The 20,766-nt window shown below is 34.6% G+C and overlaps 1 protein-coding gene across 10 annotated transcripts in view; it reads left to right on the plus strand.

Annotated features, from left to right (window-relative positions):
* EPS8 (EGFR pathway substrate 8, signaling adaptor) overlaps nucleotides 1-20,766 on the plus strand; it is a 176,069-nt gene that overhangs the window by 147,548 nt on the left and 7,755 nt on the right. For 9 of the 10 annotated variants that reach the window (XM_072798866.1, XM_072798867.1, XM_072798858.1 and 6 more), the window contains 4 exons: nucleotides 1,542-1,672; nucleotides 6,122-6,230; nucleotides 7,102-7,245; nucleotides 16,836-17,058. In XM_072798866.1, coding sequence (XP_072654967.1) covers nucleotides 1,542-1,672; nucleotides 6,122-6,230; nucleotides 7,102-7,245; nucleotides 16,836-17,058 — 607 coding nt within the window. The remainder of the gene's footprint in view (nucleotides 1-1,541; nucleotides 1,673-6,121; nucleotides 6,231-7,101; nucleotides 7,246-16,835; nucleotides 17,059-20,766) is intronic. The other variant, XM_072798862.1, reaches the window with a different exon arrangement.

The following is a 20,766-nucleotide window of genomic DNA, read 5'->3' on the forward strand; positions in this document are numbered from 1 at the left end:
TTTTCCATAACAGCTGCACCAATTTAAATTCCTACCAACAGTATAGAGGGTTTCCTTTTTTTTTTTTTTTTTCCCACATCCTTACTGACCACTTGTTATCTCTTATCTTTTTAATGATAGCCATTCTGACAACTGTAAGGTGAGGTCTCACTGTGATTTTGATTCACATTTCCTTGATGATTAGTGATATTGAGCACCCTTCATGTATGTTTGCCATTTGTATGTCTTCTCTGGAAAGATGTAGCTGTGCCCATTTTTTAAATAAATTGGGATTTTTGTTTGGTTAGTTGTTTGTTTGTTTTTTTTTTCCTCTTGAGCTATATGAGTTCTTTATATATATTTGGGTTTCTAGTCCTTATCAGTATATGATTTGTAAACATCTTCTCTGATTCTATAGTTGCCTTTTCATTTTGTTGATGATTTAAGCTAAGATATTTAAATGGTGAAAATTGCTTTTTTTAATTTGTGTGTTGCAGTATATTCTAGGGAGATAAATTCTAAAGGAGCAATATAGTGTGGGTATTTTGACATTCACATTAGTCCATCGGAGAAACCCCACCTACTCTGTCTGTGTTTAAACACATCCCTACTCCTGCCAACTCTGTCATTAGGATGAACTATAGTAAACATGTATCTAAGACTTTTCTAAAACATTTCCAGGTTCAAATATTTTGCCCCAATGAGTTCATAAAGTTTAAATAGCCAAGGACCTCCATGCTTCCTGTTCTATTGTGCCTCTGCCATACTTCAGTTCACAAAAGGAGTATAATATCTCAACATGAATATTTTTTAGATCTTTTTTGGTCTTGTTTCTTTGTTTTTTTCCCCATAGCTTTGAAATCATGGTGCTTATTGGGTTGCAGAGACCTCAGTTACCCCTCCTGGTAGCACCCAGTAGGCTCATGTTGAAATTGTGTTAACTGCAACAAGAAATTACTCCAGTATTTTTTATCCTGGAGTATTAACTGTCAAGATCAATGAGTTTTTGTCTTTTGTATTTCCCTCAACAGTAAATTTGATAATAATGGCCAAATTTTTAAATGCCATTTTTTTAAAAATGAAAAAAAATAGGGTCTGTGTACATTTAAAGAATGAGAACATAGTATAATTTTAATGCACAGATTTTAGATGATTTTTATGTGATATATTTAGTATGCTAGAATGGTAGAAGTCTGTTTCTTAAACATAGAGCTCAAAGGCAAAGAGTTCTATTGTTGTTTTCAAACCAGTTTTATTTTATGTAAGCTGTTAAAGGCTACCTAATACCAAAATGAACTATTACTGAAATTCCCGAGGAAAGAATTTATTGCTTGTATACCCATTTATTTTCAAAATTATGATTTAGCTATTGTACTAATGACTTTTCCTATTATAAATAAGTCTTTGACAAAAATTTATCCACCCCCATTTTACAATTTGTTAATAATGGTAAAGCACTTGAAAATGAAACTGATCTCAATATGGTGGAGGGTTTTGTTGCTTGATGTTAGTAGTTATTCAAGTAGTCTTAGAGACTGACTCTTTTAATCTTCTTCTTTCAGCAGTCCAGTGTATCAGAGTATCCTCCAGCTGATGGGTATGCATTCAACAACATGTACACAAGAGGGCCCCAGCTGGACCAAGGGGAAGCCGCTGTGGCTTTTAAGCCAACTCCTAATCGCCACATGGATAGGTAACATTTCATGGGCACCATTTGGAGACCTGTGGATAACTGGCTTTGATTTAGTGCAAATAGAGGTCCTGGCGTCTGGATTGTTCACTACTTCTTTAAACTTTCCATCTGTTAATTGTTTGATAAAGTTTCAGTTGTTCCTTTATAGAATTGGTTTTGATAAACAAAGCCTCTAGTCTATAAATCTTACTGGAAAACCTCCAGCCTATAACTCTAATTTAGTGTAAATGCCTTTGGATGACTTTCCTTTTTTAAAAAGATGCTCTGACAAAATCTGTGAATTAAAAACAAAGAAGAATTGTTTTGAAACTCTCCATTAGTTTATACCAGATGGTCTCTAAGGATCTTTCTAGCTCTGTAACTTTCAAAGGAAACAACTTTCATCTTTCTCTCCCCACAACAAAAACAAACCTTCCTTTAGATAAAACTATTTCTAAATATAAACTAAGTATTTAGAAGGAGTCAGTGCCTTATTTGTCATTCTTGTCAGTTCATCTTATTATGTTGTATTTTCACTTTCCAGTTTTATATTTCATTTATTTTCCCATAGTTTCACTCGAAAAAAATTCAGTGTGGGCAAAGATGGGAGAATTGAGAGGAGGAGAAATACAGGCCCTGGAGTAGGTTCACTTTTCCAATCTTGTCTTCCAGCCTCTGCAAATGAGGTTGACATTGTGGCCAACCCAATACAAAAGAGAAAGAAAATAAAGTGAAAAAGATAAGGGAGAATGGTCATTCAGATGAAGTGGGGTAGAGAAGTTGCCCTGGTACCTTCCTACCTCAAAGCCTCACTCACCATGAGTTTTGCATTCCTTTCACTTCTTTTCACTATTCACTTTTCTTAATAGAATCTAAAGAAGGTGGGATTTAAAATGTTTTATTTTTGTTAGAAATGAAAACAAGTAATAGGTTACTGGTATGGAAATTTTACAGGTATTACTCTGAAGATGCCAGTAACACATTATATTGAGTGTAAAGTCAGCAATGAATAATACATTTTGAAAATGCCAACATATGAAATAAGTTTTAATTATAGATTCAGTTTTTAGTAGATAATACATGAAAATTATTTTCGAAGTTTAAAAATTATATCATTGAAATTCTTCTTGACTAACTTATTACTCATCCTAATATTTTATTTTTTCTTCTTTTTTAACATGTCAATATTCTGGAAATTATTTCAAGTTAGTAATTTTTACCTTTGTTGCATCTCTGTACTAAACCAAGATGGTTTTTCACAGTTAAGTAGCTGGAAAATCACTTGAGTACATTCCTCATGCGTGTTCAGAGTTCTAGGACATATTGATACAAGGAAATTTTGATCATGTTCCATCTTAAGACCACGTCTAGCACATTGTGGCCACTCAGCAACTGTTTGTAGATTTATTTGATTGATTTATTAAATGATTGAATAGGCACATGATAGTGTATCCAACATTTCAGAGACACCACCTACCTCTTCATTGTTTACCTGTAACTCCATTATGTATAGTATTGCTGATGGAAAAACCTCTGCCATATATTTTGGGCAGCTTACCATGAAGTGTTTTAAAAGTTTTCTTTGATCTTTATGGAGTATCAGGGGAAGTGTACTTCGTGATTATGTCTCTGTACCTTGTCTACTTCCCAATGGATTCAAACAGCTCACTTAAATTATGTGCAGTTAAAAAAATATATGCAGTTAAAGTAATGTTAATATTAAAAATAAACTCATGAAATAAAAAATACAAAATTAAGTAATCAAGAGTGGAGATAAGAATTAAAACTCTTGAAGTGTAGATTGACACCATGATTGAATTTCAGATTTGTCCGTGAAGTTCCTAGCTGTCAGCAAAAAGAAACATAACCATTTTCTGTTGTTAGGAAAAAGGAAGAAGTATATATCAATGTATTGGGATAAATAATGCTAGGGTTTTTTTTTTTTACAATTAAATCCTCAAAAATATTTGTCTCATAGAACTTTATATAGGATGTGAGGGATGATATAAGGGACATTATTTATTTATTTATTTTAAGTAGGCTCCATGTCCGGTGTGGTGCTCAATGCATGGCTCAAGAGTCTGATGCTTAACCAATTGAGCCACCCACCACCCAGTACACCGATGGGACATTATTTTTAAAGATTTTCCCCCCTTATTTAGAGAATACTGTGGTGAATATCAAAAGGTTTCTTTTAGTAACCTTTGAGAAATAAGAAATATAAATGGAATTTAGTGAAGGCAGTTAAATTTAGCCAGAGGAAGAATTAAAAAAATAAATTGAATGGTGGATAGATTGTATATTTTAGTTATCCATGTGGATCTCACCTCTCAGCTGGCTATCATAATAGTGGCAGAATAGTTGACAGGCACCAGGATCACTGATGTTTTGTGTTGCTAAGAAAATGTGTCATCATTATTGCAAAAGCTATCTGAAAGTTCTGGTCTGATATGAAGTGCACAGAGGTTTGGCATTTGCTTTTGTAATTATTTTTATTACCCTAAACTTTATTACATGCCTGGAATGCAGTAAATACCATGAGAAGTATAGTCACTCTGCAGTGAAACTTACTATGCCATTAGGTAAACCACCTGTTGAGTTTAGAGCCCTCATCTTGAGGGATTACCGTTTATTGCTATCCAAAAGCAGTTCATGTTTTAGAGATGTCTCCAATCATTACTGACTCCATGTCTGCTCTCTATCAAGTGCATATTTCTTACTTCAAATCAGAAACAGAGGCCATACACTTTGATACATTACAGATCTTTAAGAAACTTCCATATATCTGAAAAATCACAAAGTGTGATTTTCTGATTGATTAGTGTGGTCAATATCATAGCTAAATGTAATCTGTAGATGATAAGACATTGTAAACCATAAAGGTTTGTACATTTGAAAGCACTTTGTAAGTGCATGCTTGGCAGTCACCTCTGAGACACTCAAGATAACAAAGACTTCAAGGAGAACTACAGCAAACTTTTCTTTTTAACTTGTGGTTCAGATAGGCAATGGCAGACAGTTACTCTGCCCTTTGTTCTAGTACACTCAACTCTCTATATTTAATAGTGATTGTTTTCTAGATCATGGAAGGAGGGAACATGAGGGGAGAGAAAAAGATAGAAAACTGAAATTACTCCTTTTCTGACTTTTGGAGTGGTGAATTTTTGTATCCCTCCCAAATGAAATCTATATTTAATATATAATATATAATATCTATATTTAATTTATATGAAACATATAAACTAAGGAATAGAGGTGGGCAGCCCATGGAATAGTTTTTAATTGTTATTATTGTGGTTCTTAATAATAATATACAATAATTATTTGGCTACACTGTTACTCTCTCACTTTTTTTATTTTTTAATGTTTTAAAAATAGCCAATTGGTAACATCGCTTACAGGCCATCTTTTTTTTTTTCATTGTCCCTTAACTCTTCTGGAGTTGCTAAGAGGTTGTACATTACCTGTGATGACAGGGTACATTGCATCCACAGTTGTCCTGCTGGCCCTGCTATGACTCAGTATTCCAGAGGACCTTGGTGGACCACTTGACGGAAACAATGAACAAACATCTTTAATTCCTTTCTGCTTTTTCTCTTGTAGAAATGAGTAGGAAATTGGAAAGGTAATTTAAGGAGAAGATGAGAGAGTAAAATTAATTAAAAAAAAAAGTTAAGGTTATTTTGTTTTGAAATGAAGAAAATATTAGTACATTGTTGATATATCAAGTTTTATTGTATTATATATAGAAGTATTTTTAAAATTATGTTAAATATATTAATGGTCATTTAATGATTAAAGGAAATGTTTGGTTTTTAAAGAAAGCTTTCTTTTAAAAAAATAGGACTCTTGGACCTGTTCTTACTATTAAAATAAATTTATAGGGAATTAATTAACTAATTAATTAAGAAGTGTTATTAGTCTTATACTTAATCTATACCTTCCCTTGCGGTTTAGGAACCGGACAAAGCTTTCCTAAAAATTGACACAGTCATAATTTTTTAAGATGAATTGAAAATATTGCTTGAATTAGTAAAACCAACATATAATTTAAATTGCCACTATGGAAATTATCTTCAGTTTCCTTTAATTTTACAAAAAATGCTGACATTGATCTTTGTCCTAGTTCTTTCATGGTAGAGATGCTAATTAACAGAGCAGTATCCTAGTACATTTAGTGGACAAAGAATTCATAGATTTGCAGTCTACATTTGCCTTAATTAGTACCCACTAACCCTGTGACTTTCCTACTATTTATTTTTGCCCTACCCATAGTTTGCTCATTTTAATAGTAAAAAATTCTGAAGTTATTTTTAGTTCTCACATTCTAGAAATATGATAAACTAAACTACTATTGAAATAATTTGTCAGAATATTTTCTGGTAGGAATTGACTTGCCTTAATGTTTTATTTCTCTTTTCAGCCTTTAGGAAGAGCTAGCTGAATGATAATTTCTCTTTCTTTTTATAGAAATTATGATCCACTCAAAGGACAACCCAAAAAATATGCCAAATCCAAGTATGACTTTGTGGCAAGGAACAACAGTGAGCTCTCAGTTCTAAAGGATGATATTTTAGAGGTAATAGAATTTTATTTTTTTTTAATACCCTTAATAAAATAGATTTATTGTATCTCTCTTTTGGTATAGATATCTAAACATACCTCAAAGAAAAGTTGAGGTCAAGAAATTGTTCTTCAGTATTATTTTATTTTATCAAGGATAAAAGTATACTATAGATGCCTATATCTATTTAGGAGAGGGAGTCGCTTCATCTTATTTTTTGTTTGTTGGGTTTTTCTAGGATATGAGGTGGGGGAAAGAAGTTGGATTTCTTGGCTTTCTTTGTCCTCTTTCTTTTTCTGTCCTTTATTTATTTTGGAATCAAGGCTAGTTATGTAAATGCATCAAAATATTTTAATAAGAGAAAGCATTTATTTCTTCCTGTGCTAGTACCCTGCACAAATGTATCCATCAGTAAGTAAGCTAATGATTCTGGGAATAATCTACTATGATTCTCAAATCTCTTTCTTAGATCATAACTGGAAGTTAATCTTCTTTGATATATAATGTGGGATAGTCACAGTAGTATTTGTGAAAATAGTGATTTTCATACTTTTCCTTCCTGTTTGAAGGATGTATACAAAGCCCTGTCCAAACAAGTCCTCCTAGTCACCTATAAGAACTTCAGATAATACAAATAGTAAAAAACTCTTGGCAGGTAATGAAGTCTTCAAGTATATTTTCAATAGTGTTTCCATGTCTGTTCTACACTAGTAATTATAATTATTAGTGTAACTCCTGGGAATCACCTTCAACCCATAATATATTGATATTAAGTCAGTTTATTAGAAGTGAAAAAAGTTCCTTGGTCTAAGGAATAAAAATCGAATTTCCTTCATAGATTGTCTTTGGTATGGAATGATGCCTTCATTTTTTTGCATGATCACAGATCCTTGATGATAGGAAGCAGTGGTGGAAAGTTCGAAATGCAAGTGGAGACTCTGGATTTGTGCCAAATAACATTTTGGATATTGTGAGACCTCCAGAATCAGGATTAGGGCGTGCTGATCCACCTTATACACATACCATACAGGTATTTATGATTATTTTTTAGCAAAATTTAACTTTTATAAACTTCCAGATTCATCACTTGTCAATGGGACTTAAATACCTTTTGTGTATTAATCATTTTGAGATTTAATTTGTTGTACAATTTGTACAATTTATTTCCTAGGGTAATTGAAGGGCAATGGTGAAAGATATAGGGAAGAATTATATATATATCTTTTTTCTGATTTCTTTCTTCAGGAAATTGCTCAAAATGTTTACCAGTAAGTGACTGTTTCTCTGAATGATATTTTTACCCATCCTACAATGCTTCTGACATTTGGAGAGGTAGTATTTTTGCCTCTTCACTTTTCTACCCATAGCCTTCCTATCTGGTGACTTCCTCTTGATGGAGGGTGACACTGAGACAGTGGTGTAGTGTCGAGCCGCTCATCTTCACCATCTTTTGCCCTCATTCTCTTAAATGTTCCACCACGGACTAACAGTGAACTTCTTCTCAGCTTACACCAACACATAAGTATTCAGTTGGACTGTAATATTTTTCCTCTCTTGATTTTGTGATTAAAATACACTTATGATATAGGGTAGATAGGTCAGGTTCTTCTTCAGTTTGAGTGACATATTTTCAGGACTTTGCTGACCCTGTGTATCTCATTCACCCTAACATCTGAACTCACTATTAAACCCTTGGGATTTTTGACCTATGACAGGATCTCTAATGTCTGGTCTGCTAGCAGAGGCAGAATGGATGGAACATCTTGTGTATAGCCTGTAAACCTCTGGTAGCTTCCGTATCATACTCCCAGGAAGAATTATTTTAATTTCAGAATCTTGAGCAAAAGATCACAACTGGCCCCATAATAATGTCATAAATTTGAGTAGAACCTGCATAGAATATGCAGTGAGATAATTAATTTTCATGCCAGATCTAGGCTTAGTAAGATACATGTTATCCAAACCTAGAATAGTGATCATACTCCTGATGCTATGACCTTTCTCATTTAGTTACTTTTGGCTCCTCATGGCATTTAAGTGAGTACAGGTCCCCTACTTATCCAGAGTGACTTTTGGCTTTTTTTAGAATCCAAAAGCTAAGCAGACTTTTAAAATAAAGAATTAGTGTACAATTTATATATCTTGATAACATAAAGTGATGACAGTAGAGATTGTTTGCCGTGCTTGTTTTGACTGGTCTGATGTGCATATGATTATATACTTAATTTATGTTCATGATTTGTCATTAGCTGTTGATGCCAAAGAAGGAGTTTGAGTTATTCAAGGTATGGTCTGCTCTATTTCCTGTGGATTTTTGAAGTGATTTTTCCAACTTAGTCTGAATACCTTTTTCTTTCCTAAGTTCTTTCTTTTCTGATTTTGAGATGTGGTTACCTAACAAAGGCTCCTGCCTGGTTTATAAATGCCAGTTCTTTACATTCTTTTCTGTAGAGATTTAGACCAAATGCCTCAAACAGTGTTAAAGAGTATATGCTTGAAATATATGTCTAAAATATAGAGTAATAGAGTGTATACCCTTTGAACTTAATGGAATGTTTTTAACAATTAACTTGTGATAAGCTATAGGAAACAGTGTTCACAAAGGCTATCCCTAGATGCTGCATATGAACAAGATCTAAGAGTTTATATTTTAGAGTTAAAAACAATTATTCAAGTTTTGTGTGTGTGTACAGGGTTGCTAGGAATGAGTAAATCTAGTACAATGCCTAAAACTTGCAAACAGTATCAATTCTAAGTATTTTCTCCCACCTGAGATTTCCTAAGAAATTTAAACCTCTTTTACCTTTGCCTATATACTGCGCAGTCTTGTCTTCCTCAATTCTGATTCTTGGCCTGAGCCATCAATTGACATTTCTGTTTAATGGTTGCTTCTGTTTAAAACTGAAGCAAAACTATTAATACATGTAATGGGTATGGAGAGTACTTTTTGAGAACATAAAATCTATTCCTCTTTTCCTGAACAGAGCCTCATCTTATATTTTTGTCAACTTTGGCACAACCAAGAAATTTTTTAAGTGCTCACAAGTTTTGGGAGTTTGTTTTGCTTCTTTATGTAAATAGAAATGTGTGGGTACTGCTTATTTGGGCTGTTTCCTTTTAAGCTTTTCAACACTATCTGACTGTCTTCTAAAAATTTCTGGATGCAACTCTGAATGGAAACATGTGGAAACATTATAGAAGCTGTGTGTGTGTGTGTGTGTGTGTGTGTGTGTGTGTGTGTGTGTTTAGGTTAAGAGCCCTACTTTTAAAAGGTATTAAAAACAGTTTATTTTTTAACAGCTCCTGAAAACTTTGGGCTGAGCCCAACGAAACCACCAAAATCTTGTAAAATTTTAATACGTAGGCTTGACAATCTGCTATCTGGCATAAATCATACTCTGAAAGAATTCCTATTCTCAGAGCATTTGTAACAAACACACACACAATGACTAGATAAAGTAAGCTGGAAAATAAGAGCAATTTTGGAAATATATGCCAATCATTTTATATCTGTAAGAATAGCATTATTAGTTACCTTTATCTAAAATATCTAAAGAAATACTCTGTGTCTTATTTCAAAATTATAATAAAGGTACCACTGGGATCCCTGGGTGGCGCAGCGGTTTGGTGCCTGCCTTTGGCCCAGGGCGCAATCCTGGAGACCCGGGATCAAATCCCACGTCGGGCTCCCGGTGCATGGAGCCTGCTTCTCCCTCTGCCTCTCTCTGCCTCTCTCTCTCTCTCTCTGTGACTATCATAAATTAAAAAAAAATTTATAATAAAGGTACCACTATATTTATGTAGACTCCAGGGCTCCTAAACCCCTTGCGTTATAAGACTCCACTGGATTACAAATAAATCAAAAGCAATTCTGTGTCTTATTGGTCTCTTCATTCATTCACCTCCCAAATATTTATTGAGTGCTAGGATCTTGCATTTGATGAAAAGAAAGACAGAAAGCCTAGTACTGAGCAGATCCTCCATAAAAGCCTGCTGTCTGGAGTCAGAATCTCTAACCCATCTGCCAGGGCTTGGCTCCTTTGTGCTTGGAGTATTAGAAGCTATGGCCCTCTCTCTCCTCTGAAATGGATGGCATACTTTCCCCCTGGTATCTTCTATTCATTGAGATCAAAATTTTGAGGGAATTTAAAGTAACTTCTTGCAAAACCATTTTAGATCCCTGTTATATACTGCAGAAGGATACGTAGTGATTAATTGTTTAAGCTCTCTTCACATGCACAGATAGCAATGGTATTACCCTCCAGAGTAGATAGGGCCAGCGGTCAATGCTCATGCTGTGGGCCAGGCATGATTTAAGGACTTCACAAATACTAATTCATTTAATTCCAACAGCAATCTTATGAAATTAGGCACATTTTTTATATGAAAAAACCAAGGTATGGAAAAATAAGTTACCCACAGTTACACAGCTGCGTAAAGCCAGAATTGGGACCCAGAACTCTGGACTCAGAGCCAGTGGTGAATCAGGCTTAGAAAAGATTGTTTTCTCATTTGTATATACATATGGTTTTCACTATATGAATCGCTTCAGGGACATTTTCTCAGAATAGCTTTACCATGCATTATATTGTGATAAAGTTATTCTGATAGTTGCTATCTTTAGACTGGGATTTTTGCCTTATCCATCCATTCCTTGGATTTCATCAATTCTTTCCCTTTTTTTTTTCATCATTTAGGAAAATAATCCAAGTTACATAATTTACTTAGAAAGTAGACGTTTTGTGAATGGTGGGAATAAGGGAATTAGATGTAAACTGTTCCATGTGGCATCTACAAGTCACCAATTGTTTTAAAATGCATACAGTCGTGACTCTTAGTTTTCATACCCATTGGGTTTCCTACAAAGACTAATGGTGGTTCCTGGGTGAGGGGCACAAGAGCTGCACTTGCCTGTTGTTCACACACTCTTGGTTGAAGATTCTCTTCTGATAGCAGGGATGCTAGTACTGGTAACAGAAGTAAATAGGTGTTGAATTGCCACCTGATGTCCCTGAGAGTCTGGGTTATTTAATATCCTCACATTTGGAGTGATTTTTCACAGCTCTATAAAGACTGCCATTCCCACCTAATGTGTTTCCCCCATGGGTTCCACAAAGTTTTAAAAATAAAAAGGAAGGACGTAATGAAGAACCTAAGAAAGACATGGAACATTGAAAAAAGATTTAATGAAATCACAGGGAAAAAGAAGTAGGTGCTTATGAGAGATTATGGAAAAATAAAGATAAATAACATACCTGTTAATAAAAATTTTGTTGTAGAGCATTCTAAGACTTTTTGTATGTTAGCTGGGCAAAAGATCAATATCCAGTGTGCTTTCTCCCCATCTGGAACCTACTCACCGCATAGTTTCCTGATATTTCTTTTGACTTGATTCCCAGACCTCTGGCACTGTGAGTGTTCATCTACTAGAATTACCTTTTGCCCATATAGATTCTCATGCTATACGAGAGCAGAAACTAACCCCTCCCTGCTATTTTTTTTTTTAAGATTTACTTATTTATTCATGAGAGACACAGAAAGAGAGAGGCAAAGACATAGGCAGAGGGAGAAGCAGGCTCCCCACAGAGAGCCCGATGCGGGACTCACTCCTGGATCCCAGGATCACACCCTGAGCTAAAGGCAGTTGCCCAACCACTGAGCCACCCAGGCATCCCGAACCCCTCCCTGCTGTTATTTCTGGTGTACTCAAAGGCTTGACTAAAGAAGTCTTTCATTTATTAATAATTATTAAGTCTATGTGCTTATTACTATCATAGATAGTCTTACTCTACCAAGGTGCAAATAATTATGATTATCTGGTCATTATGGTCCTGTGAATGATACAGAAGGCTTCCTATCTTCTCTTTTTCCTAGCAAGAGATACTGTGAGAGTATGGAAAAAGCCCCAATTTAGATATTGATTTGCAAGGATTCTAGTCCTGATTCCATCACCAACTAGCTGTGTGACCTTAAAGAAAGTGTTTTGTTTTTCTGTGTTCCAGTTTGCTCAGCTGTGAAATGGAGAGGGTCAATGACTTTCATGATCTCTACAGTCCAGTCTAGATAGAAACTTCTGGTATTTTTCTCCATGTATGTTTAAATAGCCCTAAATTAGAAATGGAAATATTTCCTGTGGGTGACTTTTAAGCCACTAGCAGTACCAGTTTCACCCCATGTTATGAATGCTCTGTTTTTCAAGCTCAATCCAGATATTCAGATACTGCTAGACAGACAGTAACCATTTTACTAGAGATGTTTTCATATTCACTTCCAGCAGACCAACTACCTGATAATGTTCACTTATTTAAAATGTGTTTTTTAAAATTAATCTCATGGGACGACTGGGTGGCTCAGTGGTTACACGTCTGCCTTCAGCTCAGGTCATGATCCCGGAGTTCCAGGATCAAGTCCCACATTAGGCTCTTCGTGTGGAGCCTGCTTCTCCCTCTGCCTGTTTCTCTACCTCTCTCTCTCTCTCCTTCTCTCTCTCTATCATGAATAAATAAATAAAATCTAAAAAAAAAAATCTCAGAACAGTCTATTCATCTATTAATTAGAGGCATAGTTTTTAGATAAGGATGCTTACTTTTTACTCTTGCCTCATGTGTTGACATTTTCCCATATATTTCTTGCAATGATTTGAATAGTCCTCTCCCTCTCCCTCTGTTGTTTTCTTTCTTTCTTTCTTTCTTTCTTTCTTTCTTTCTTTCTTTCTTTCTTTCTTTCTTTCTTTCTTTCCTTTCTTTCTCATCTATAGATATAGATGACTATATATGGTTACTATTTGTATGTAGTAATGATTGCTCAACATGCACATATACAGAATTATAAAATTCTGCTTATAGTTTAAACCTAAAGCTCACTAAAACACACCATGATATATATTTCCTTCTGTAAAGTCAACTTTTAAATAGGAATCAGCCTTTTATTTAATGTGTTCCAATTGTATTCTTTATAAGCTATAAGATGAACCTATCTTAATATTTCAAAATCACAGTACTCTAATATACATATCGTTACTGAAATACTCTATACTGTTTACACTGTAGCATGATTCTATATAATTAGTTTTCCATGGCTAGATAAGAGTAATGGGAATTAATTATATATTTACAAGCACCTTCATTGGTTGATTTGTGGACAGGTAATTTTACTGTCAAAAACTAATTTGCTCATGTGTTCTGATATTTGATGTGAATTGTAATCGATATTATTTTAGTTCCATCTCCTGTGTTCATTTTCTCATTTGATGTGATTTGCTCCATTTTCCTAATAGCAATTACTTGGCGAGCTGTCAGAGGTAACCCACATTTGTTCCCTCATGGCACTTCTTTTTAATATCATTTTTTGGATTCAATTTCTGGACTTAACACCCTCCAAATGTTCCAGCTGTGCCTTTTTTTTTTTTCCACCACAGAGTTCCAAAGAGACCAAATTTAGAGGAAAAATGTGCAGGTTAAAATTTTAAGAACAGTTCAATTTCAATGGCTTTGTTGGGCTTGCTTGCATAACTCCCTCTCTGAAGCAGTATCTTGAATGAATCAGGAGCTTATCTCTAAATAACTTTCTTTAACCCTGGAGAATTTCAGCTTTTGTGGCTAAAGAAAAGTGACTCATTCTGACTTAATTATCAATAAGAAAGTAGATTTGCCACGGAGTCTAGTAATTCGGACTCCTTTCAGAGAAACAAAAGACAAAGAAAGATTTTGTTTTAAACAAAACTTTAAATGTATCTGTGGCAGATGAAAGGCAATAGGTAAGAGGGCAACAGTCCCTGTACAGAAGTTGGTCCACATCAAGGTGACCATTCATGCTGGTTTGCTCACAACTGAGGGGTTTTAGGGACATGGGACTATTCCATACTAATCTGGGAAAGTCCTGCTGGGCAAACCAAGAAGTTTGGTCAAGATTTTGCTGGGGGTGGGGGGTGGGGGGCAGGATTTAGAGCTTCAGCCCTTGGTTCAGGAGAAGAAAGTTCAGGTTTAGTTCTGCTCTCCAAGACTTCCCATTTATTGAGGAGCCATCAACTTGGATCTGCCTCCAACCAAAAATAACCAAGAGACAAATAATGAAGGGAGGAACAGTCGCTGGGTGGGGGGTAAAGGAAAGTGAAGAAGATTGAGAGGGACACAGAAAAGTGATTTCAAGAGGCAATACTGATCTTCTGTTTCCTCTGCACCAAGAATGACGAATCAGTTTCCAAAGGAAAGCTGCCTTGGTTGCTGTTTCTGAGCAGGTTCTAATGATTTGAGGAAACGCTTTTCCCCTTTTCATTCCATGCGTTGGAAACATGAGGCAGGAAGAAAGGACTGAGAAAAGGGGAAAATATGCAAGTAAATTCATGAAAAGTTTTCATATGGTTTCTCTTTAATCCAATATTTATGTTTAAAGCCTTTTTCTGGTAGGTTATATGGATAAAGTTGCATGATACAGCAACGCCAGATGAATGAGATGAGACACAATTCAGGCTTGATTTTAACAGTCACACACAGCATATCCCGTTTTTCACAGTATCATTTGATGGATAGCAAAACACTAGCCGCTCTTGTTTTTATGAAAGCAGGAAATATGAATCATATCATGGAATGCAGGGCTGATAGCATTTGTTTGTTTATGCTTTAAAAACAATAATTTAAACTGACACTTGAGATCCTACTGTGAGAATTCACTAACCCTTTATGAAATTATGTGCAAAGGATATTCTTGTCAAGGGCACATTGCATATACATTAATCAGATGACTTTGGTGTGTGCTAAGTATATTTTGGTGATATTTGCTGTATTTTGGTTGCTTTCAAATATTTTATTGGCCCAAATATAGGAATATTGTTTTATGGGAGATCACAATAATAAAATAGATGCTATTATTGAATATAATAGGAATGTTTTTAGCCTCCACTGATGAGGGCCAGCAGTCTCTGTTTCTGTCCCATCTAACTCCATGGCGAGCTCTTATAAATCTTATTCCCTATTTCTTCCCTCCCTCTTCCCTTCCCCCTTCTGTCCTGTCTCCCATATCTATCTAGTGGCATTACAAGCTCTTCTTTCACTTCTGCTTTCATGTCTGCTTTATACCCTTCCCACCTGCCTCACCCCACTGGCTGGTGAGTGGTAGCAGTCAAACAGCAGAGAAGAAGAACCAGGGTTTCTTCCCACACTGGTTTCCACAGGTGTTACTCATTTGCTGTGAAGGCGACTATGATGGTGTGGTTTTGGGTTTCTGTTGTTGTTGTTGTTGTTGTTATTATTTTCTTTCTGAGTAATGACTTAATTTTAAAATGTGTGTGTTGTGTAGTTTTATGTTTTTCATCTCTGTGGAAATTGGGGAAGCTTCTTCTAAAATCAATATCACCTTATATTTGGGCCAATTTAGGAATTAAAAGTAAATCCTGTTCTGCCCAAAGGACCAGATTACCAAAAGGCCTACCTTTTGCATTTTTTTTCTGCTAATCTTGAATTTTAGCATAATTAAAATTGTGTCAGTGCAGATCTAAGCTTTACCTAAATTATAAGTCATTGTTCTGTATCTTTGATTCTACCAAAAAACACCAAAAACAAAAAACAACCAAAACCTGCCTTTTGAGAATTTGGAACTTGTTATAATGCAGTTATCTATTAAAATTATTTTGTTTAAAGTTGTAACTCTTCTGCGTAGTTTAATTAGGGAATATACAAAAATACAGTTTTTAATAGCCTAACAATGATTATTTAAAAATTACTGAAAATGGGCACTGAGGGGGGCACTTGATGGGATGAGCACTGTGTGTTATACTATACACACACTGTGTGTGTTGGCAAATCGAACTCCAGTAAAAAAATATACAAAAAAATAAAAATTACTGAAAGTTATTGTGGATTTTAACACATTAGCCTTTTTAAATGCAAATCCCCACATGGACTTTTTAAAATACATGTTTTCAAGTTGCAGTAATAAATATTTAAAGACCATACCATTATCCTTACCACCACCTACCCCACAGCATTCCTGTTTAACAAGGAAAGTTTCTGATTTTTATAAGTTGACATTAAGATAATGGCAGAAAGTGTTATGACTTGGAAAACATTAACAACATTTAAAAATTACTTATTTATTTTAAAACATAGTCCTTTTACCTACTGAGATACTACTTTTTCTTAACAAACTGCATGGAAACAGTATAATTAAACATTATTTAATCCAGCAGTATTTTTAAACTAAGGAGTAATTAATGCTTTATGTTACTGATATTTTAATTTCCAGGGCAGTTAGAGGTTAATATTGATGGAAATTATAATCAGAAATCTTTTGACCTACCCTGATCTTGTGTGATTCCAAGTTCTAATCTTATTTTTTTAATGTTTATGACTATTATCAATACTACTATTTACTATTGGTAAACCTTTTTGACTCCTTAATTTACATTTTGAATTTGAACAAATATGTAGACTACTTAAATGATTTCTAATGATCATTGTATCATATACGATTGGAGGTGTGTGTATGTACACACATTTACTATGGATTTGTAGGTAAGTTAACAAATAAATAGCCAAATAAATAGTCATGTCAAAGTATATACTATTTTCCTAGCCTAGGTTTCATATTTTTGCAATTTCAAATTAATTATTTGTCTTTTTATAGAAACAAAGGATGGAGTATGGTCCAAGACCAACTGATACTCCCTCTGCTCCATCACCTCCTCCAACACCGGCTCCTGTTCCTGTCCCCCTTCCTCCTTCTACTCCAGCACCTGTTTCTGTGCCAAAGGTCCCGGCAAATGTAACCCGTCAGAACAGCAGCTCCAGTGACAGTGGTGGCAGCATTGTGCGAGATAACCAGAGACACAAACAACTTCCAGTAGACCGTAAGTTTCCCAGGGAAGCAAAAATGTACAGTTTCTTCTGTGAATTAAAAGGACTGCTAAGTAGAATATTGTTTATTATTAGTTCTCTTGGTATTAAACATTGTTAAATATAAATAATGGTCCTTCATACGTGCATGGTACTTCAAAGATTGCAAAGACTTTCTTTCATCTAGTTTCTTGTCTTTCAAATCATTCTAAGAAACAGGTTCTCTCTACTCTCTATCTTTTGTGTATAGTTTTACACATATTCCAATATATTGTGGTGGTTGAATGCAGACTCTGGAGCCAGACATATTTGAGTTTGTATAGTAAAACACCACTTATGGCCATTGACCTTCAACCATTTAATAATTCTCTGTATACTTCAGTATCTGAAAAGTGGGGGAAAAGAATGGCATCTTCTAGGAAAATCGTGAGGGTTTAATGAAGTATAATTCATGTAAATCATTTAGATCAGTCATTCTCACCCAGAGATGGTTATGCCTCTTTCCTCCAAGGAATATTTGGTATTATCTGGAGATGTGTTTTGATCACAGTTTGGGTGGATGCTACTGGAATCTAACAGGTAGAAGTAGGTATGTTTAGCAACATCCTACAATGAACAGATCCATCCCTGAACAATAGAATTATCTAGTCCAAGACATCAGTGATGCTGAGGTTGAAAAACTGATTTTGACCAGTATGACACACAATAAGCAGTCCAAATATTTCTTTCTGTCATCTTCAGCATCATAATCATCTTTGTCCTGCTCCTCTTCCTCTATTTGTGACATACACATGCTCACTTAACATAGTCAACCTACCAATACCAGGTCAAATTCGCCTTCTAAATTCAGGGCTTTTTTAAATTTAGACTTCAGCTTTGTATTTTCATAAAATTAAGTTTGATTTTTTATATGAATGATTTCTGTGAAAATCAGAATTAATTAATTTATTTATTGAAAATCGGATTTTAAAAAGCTGAAAGAAAAGACACTCTGGCAAACTTTGGATTATCCTTGTTTGTCATGTTGAACAGCAGTGTAGATAATTTGAAAATTGAAGATAATTCTGAGATAATTTTTATTATTTAATTTTCAAATTATGTTTGTATAATTATTATTAAATTACTTTGCTTTACCTATACTGGACATGTAAAAATTCTTCAAAAACTAGAGCACCAGGAAGATACTTCTTCAGTGTGTGTGTGTGTGTGTGTGCACACGTATATATATATATAAATAGTGTCTTTTGTTCTCTCAGTGTGCCTTCTTCTAGGGCTCAGTTCTGGGTTCTTCCCTCCACATAAACATACTTTTACTCTAAGTAAACAATCTATTTCTATTTCTTTTAGTATTGTTGGAGAAGGAATGACTCTCAAATTTGTCTTCATATCAGATCTCATCTCTGCCATTCACATACAAGTATTGAACTATTAACTGCATTTTTTAAAAAGATTTACTTATTTATTTTAGAGAGGGAGAGGGGCCAAAGGAGAGAGCGAATCTCAAGCAGATTCCCTACTGAGTGCAGAGCCTGATATGGGGCTCAGTCTCATGACCCTGAGATAATGACCTGAGCTGAAATCAAGAGTCAGACACTTAACACACTGAGCCATTCAGGCAACCCTGAACTATTAACTTTAAAACTAAGATTGGATGATTAGATTCAGAACCAATTTACTGAATCTTTCACTCCCATTTTCATCTGACATTTCTCTTACCTCAATAAATCATAGCTATATCTATTCAGTTGTAGTCATTCTTGATAAATTTTAAAAGAAGGTAATATATCTATATCTATCTCTCTATCTATATATATACATACACACACGTACACCATTTTTATTTTTTGGGCCATTACCCCACACCCCTTATTGCTGCCAAAACCACATGGGCTGGGGGCTACCCAAACCCCTCCTGTGTGTGGCTGGAAAACTTTGTTGTTTATTGTTTTTTTTTTTTTTTTTTTTTTTTGAATAAAAAAGATTCTACTAAAAAAAAAAAAAAACCCAAAAAACAACAAAGTTTTCCAGTATAAATAAATAAATAAATATATATATATATGTATATATATATAATGTATATAGATAGATAGATAGATATAGATATAGATATCTTCCTGTTGTAGAAATACTGGCTAAATACAATAAGCATTAACCTATTTTTATAGGCTATTTTATACTTCCCCAAAGTAGAGCAGATTTACCACCTTACCATATCCTGTGGTTGGTAAGTAGTGGAAAAGTGAAGTTTTAGAGAAATGATTGTGCAGCTAAAGGAACTGTGTGTGTGTAAGAGAGAATATGTGTGTAGAAGTTTAATACGCTACTAATTTTTTTAAATTTTGTGTATTTTTTTAAAAGATGCTTTTATTTTTCTCAAAGACACTTAAAGACATAGTTTTGAGATGAGATGTTCTATAAATATTTTTATTGATTTCCCTAAGGAAACTTTCCTCTTGGAAATGACTGTTCTTTTTTTCATTTTTACCACAAGTTTGTAACATTTCCTTTCTTTGATACGTCAGCGCAGTAATCTTTGACACGGTGGCACTCTTTCCAGGCCTAGATCAGAGTTCATAGGCATCTAGTCCCCATTTGGAACAGTCTGTGGATCAGGACAGTTTGTTCTTTGTCCTAGTCTAAGAAACTAAGAATAACCTAATGGGAAAGAGGCATAGTTTGAATACTTTAAAGATAGAGAACTCTCCTGATAATTGTGACTCATCACTTTTGAATCTGTTTTTCATAAGTAAAAGGGTGACACTGGTATATAAAATGTATACATCTCTCCCCATATTAACATCCATACTTGTTGCTTTATAATAATAAAAGTTTGCATTTAAATAAATGTATTTCTTTTTATAAAACAATTATTTTCATGACAACTTTTTCCTGAGCACACTTTTGGAGAAGTTTTTCTGAATGAATGTGGGGGCTTCTCAACAGTCTTTTAGAAACAGACAGACATACTTAAATATATATTTCTTAATAGCCAGGTTTCTCTCAAGCCTTTTATGCTTCCTACATTGTCTACTTACTGCCTAGACTTCTGATAAAAATAAAATGGAAGAAATTGGAAAGTGAATACTCAAAGTTACTAAATAGCCATAAACAAGGAAAAAGTCAGCATGCCTGTTTTTAAAAATGTAGCAGGTAGTAAGAGTGAGACAGGGACAGTTCTTTTGCTGAGGTAACTATGGTTGCCTATTCAAACTGGCTGCTTGTTTTCTAAGCTACTCAAATTGGCTAATTTCGAGATTCAAAAAGGCTTTCCTCTTATCACTTTTGAAGATACCAATGCTTTAGGTATTTTGCATTTTTTCCACTTCCTCTGAAATGTTAGGCCTTTTATTTGGATTTAATCTTTTGTAATCAGAAGTGTTATTTCAGCAAGAGGTGTAAAGTTAGTCTGGTTTGTTACTTTGTGGTAGAACATTGCAAATGGAAACCAAAAGCCAGGAGCACAGCAGGAGAGGTTTTTGTACTCCTCTGTTACACTGTGGACTAGAGGTGATCATACAGTGGCTAAGTTAATAGATAAGAAAATAATTCTCGTAGTGTGGCAATACTCCTTCTCTTTTACTCCTTTGAGATGTGCTCGTATTGTGTGTGGCAGTTGGATGCAGTGAGTTAAAAGAGCTAATTAGCAAAGTGCATATAGTGTATTACTTAAATGAACCAATCAGTGATATTCCTGTTCACCCTCTCTAGACCCCTGGTTCTTT

The sequence above is a fragment of the Canis lupus genome, chromosome 25, assembly GCF_048164855.1.
Source record: "Canis lupus baileyi chromosome 25, mCanLup2.hap1, whole genome shotgun sequence".
NCBI classification, from domain to species: domain Eukaryota; kingdom Metazoa; phylum Chordata; class Mammalia; order Carnivora; family Canidae; genus Canis; species Canis lupus.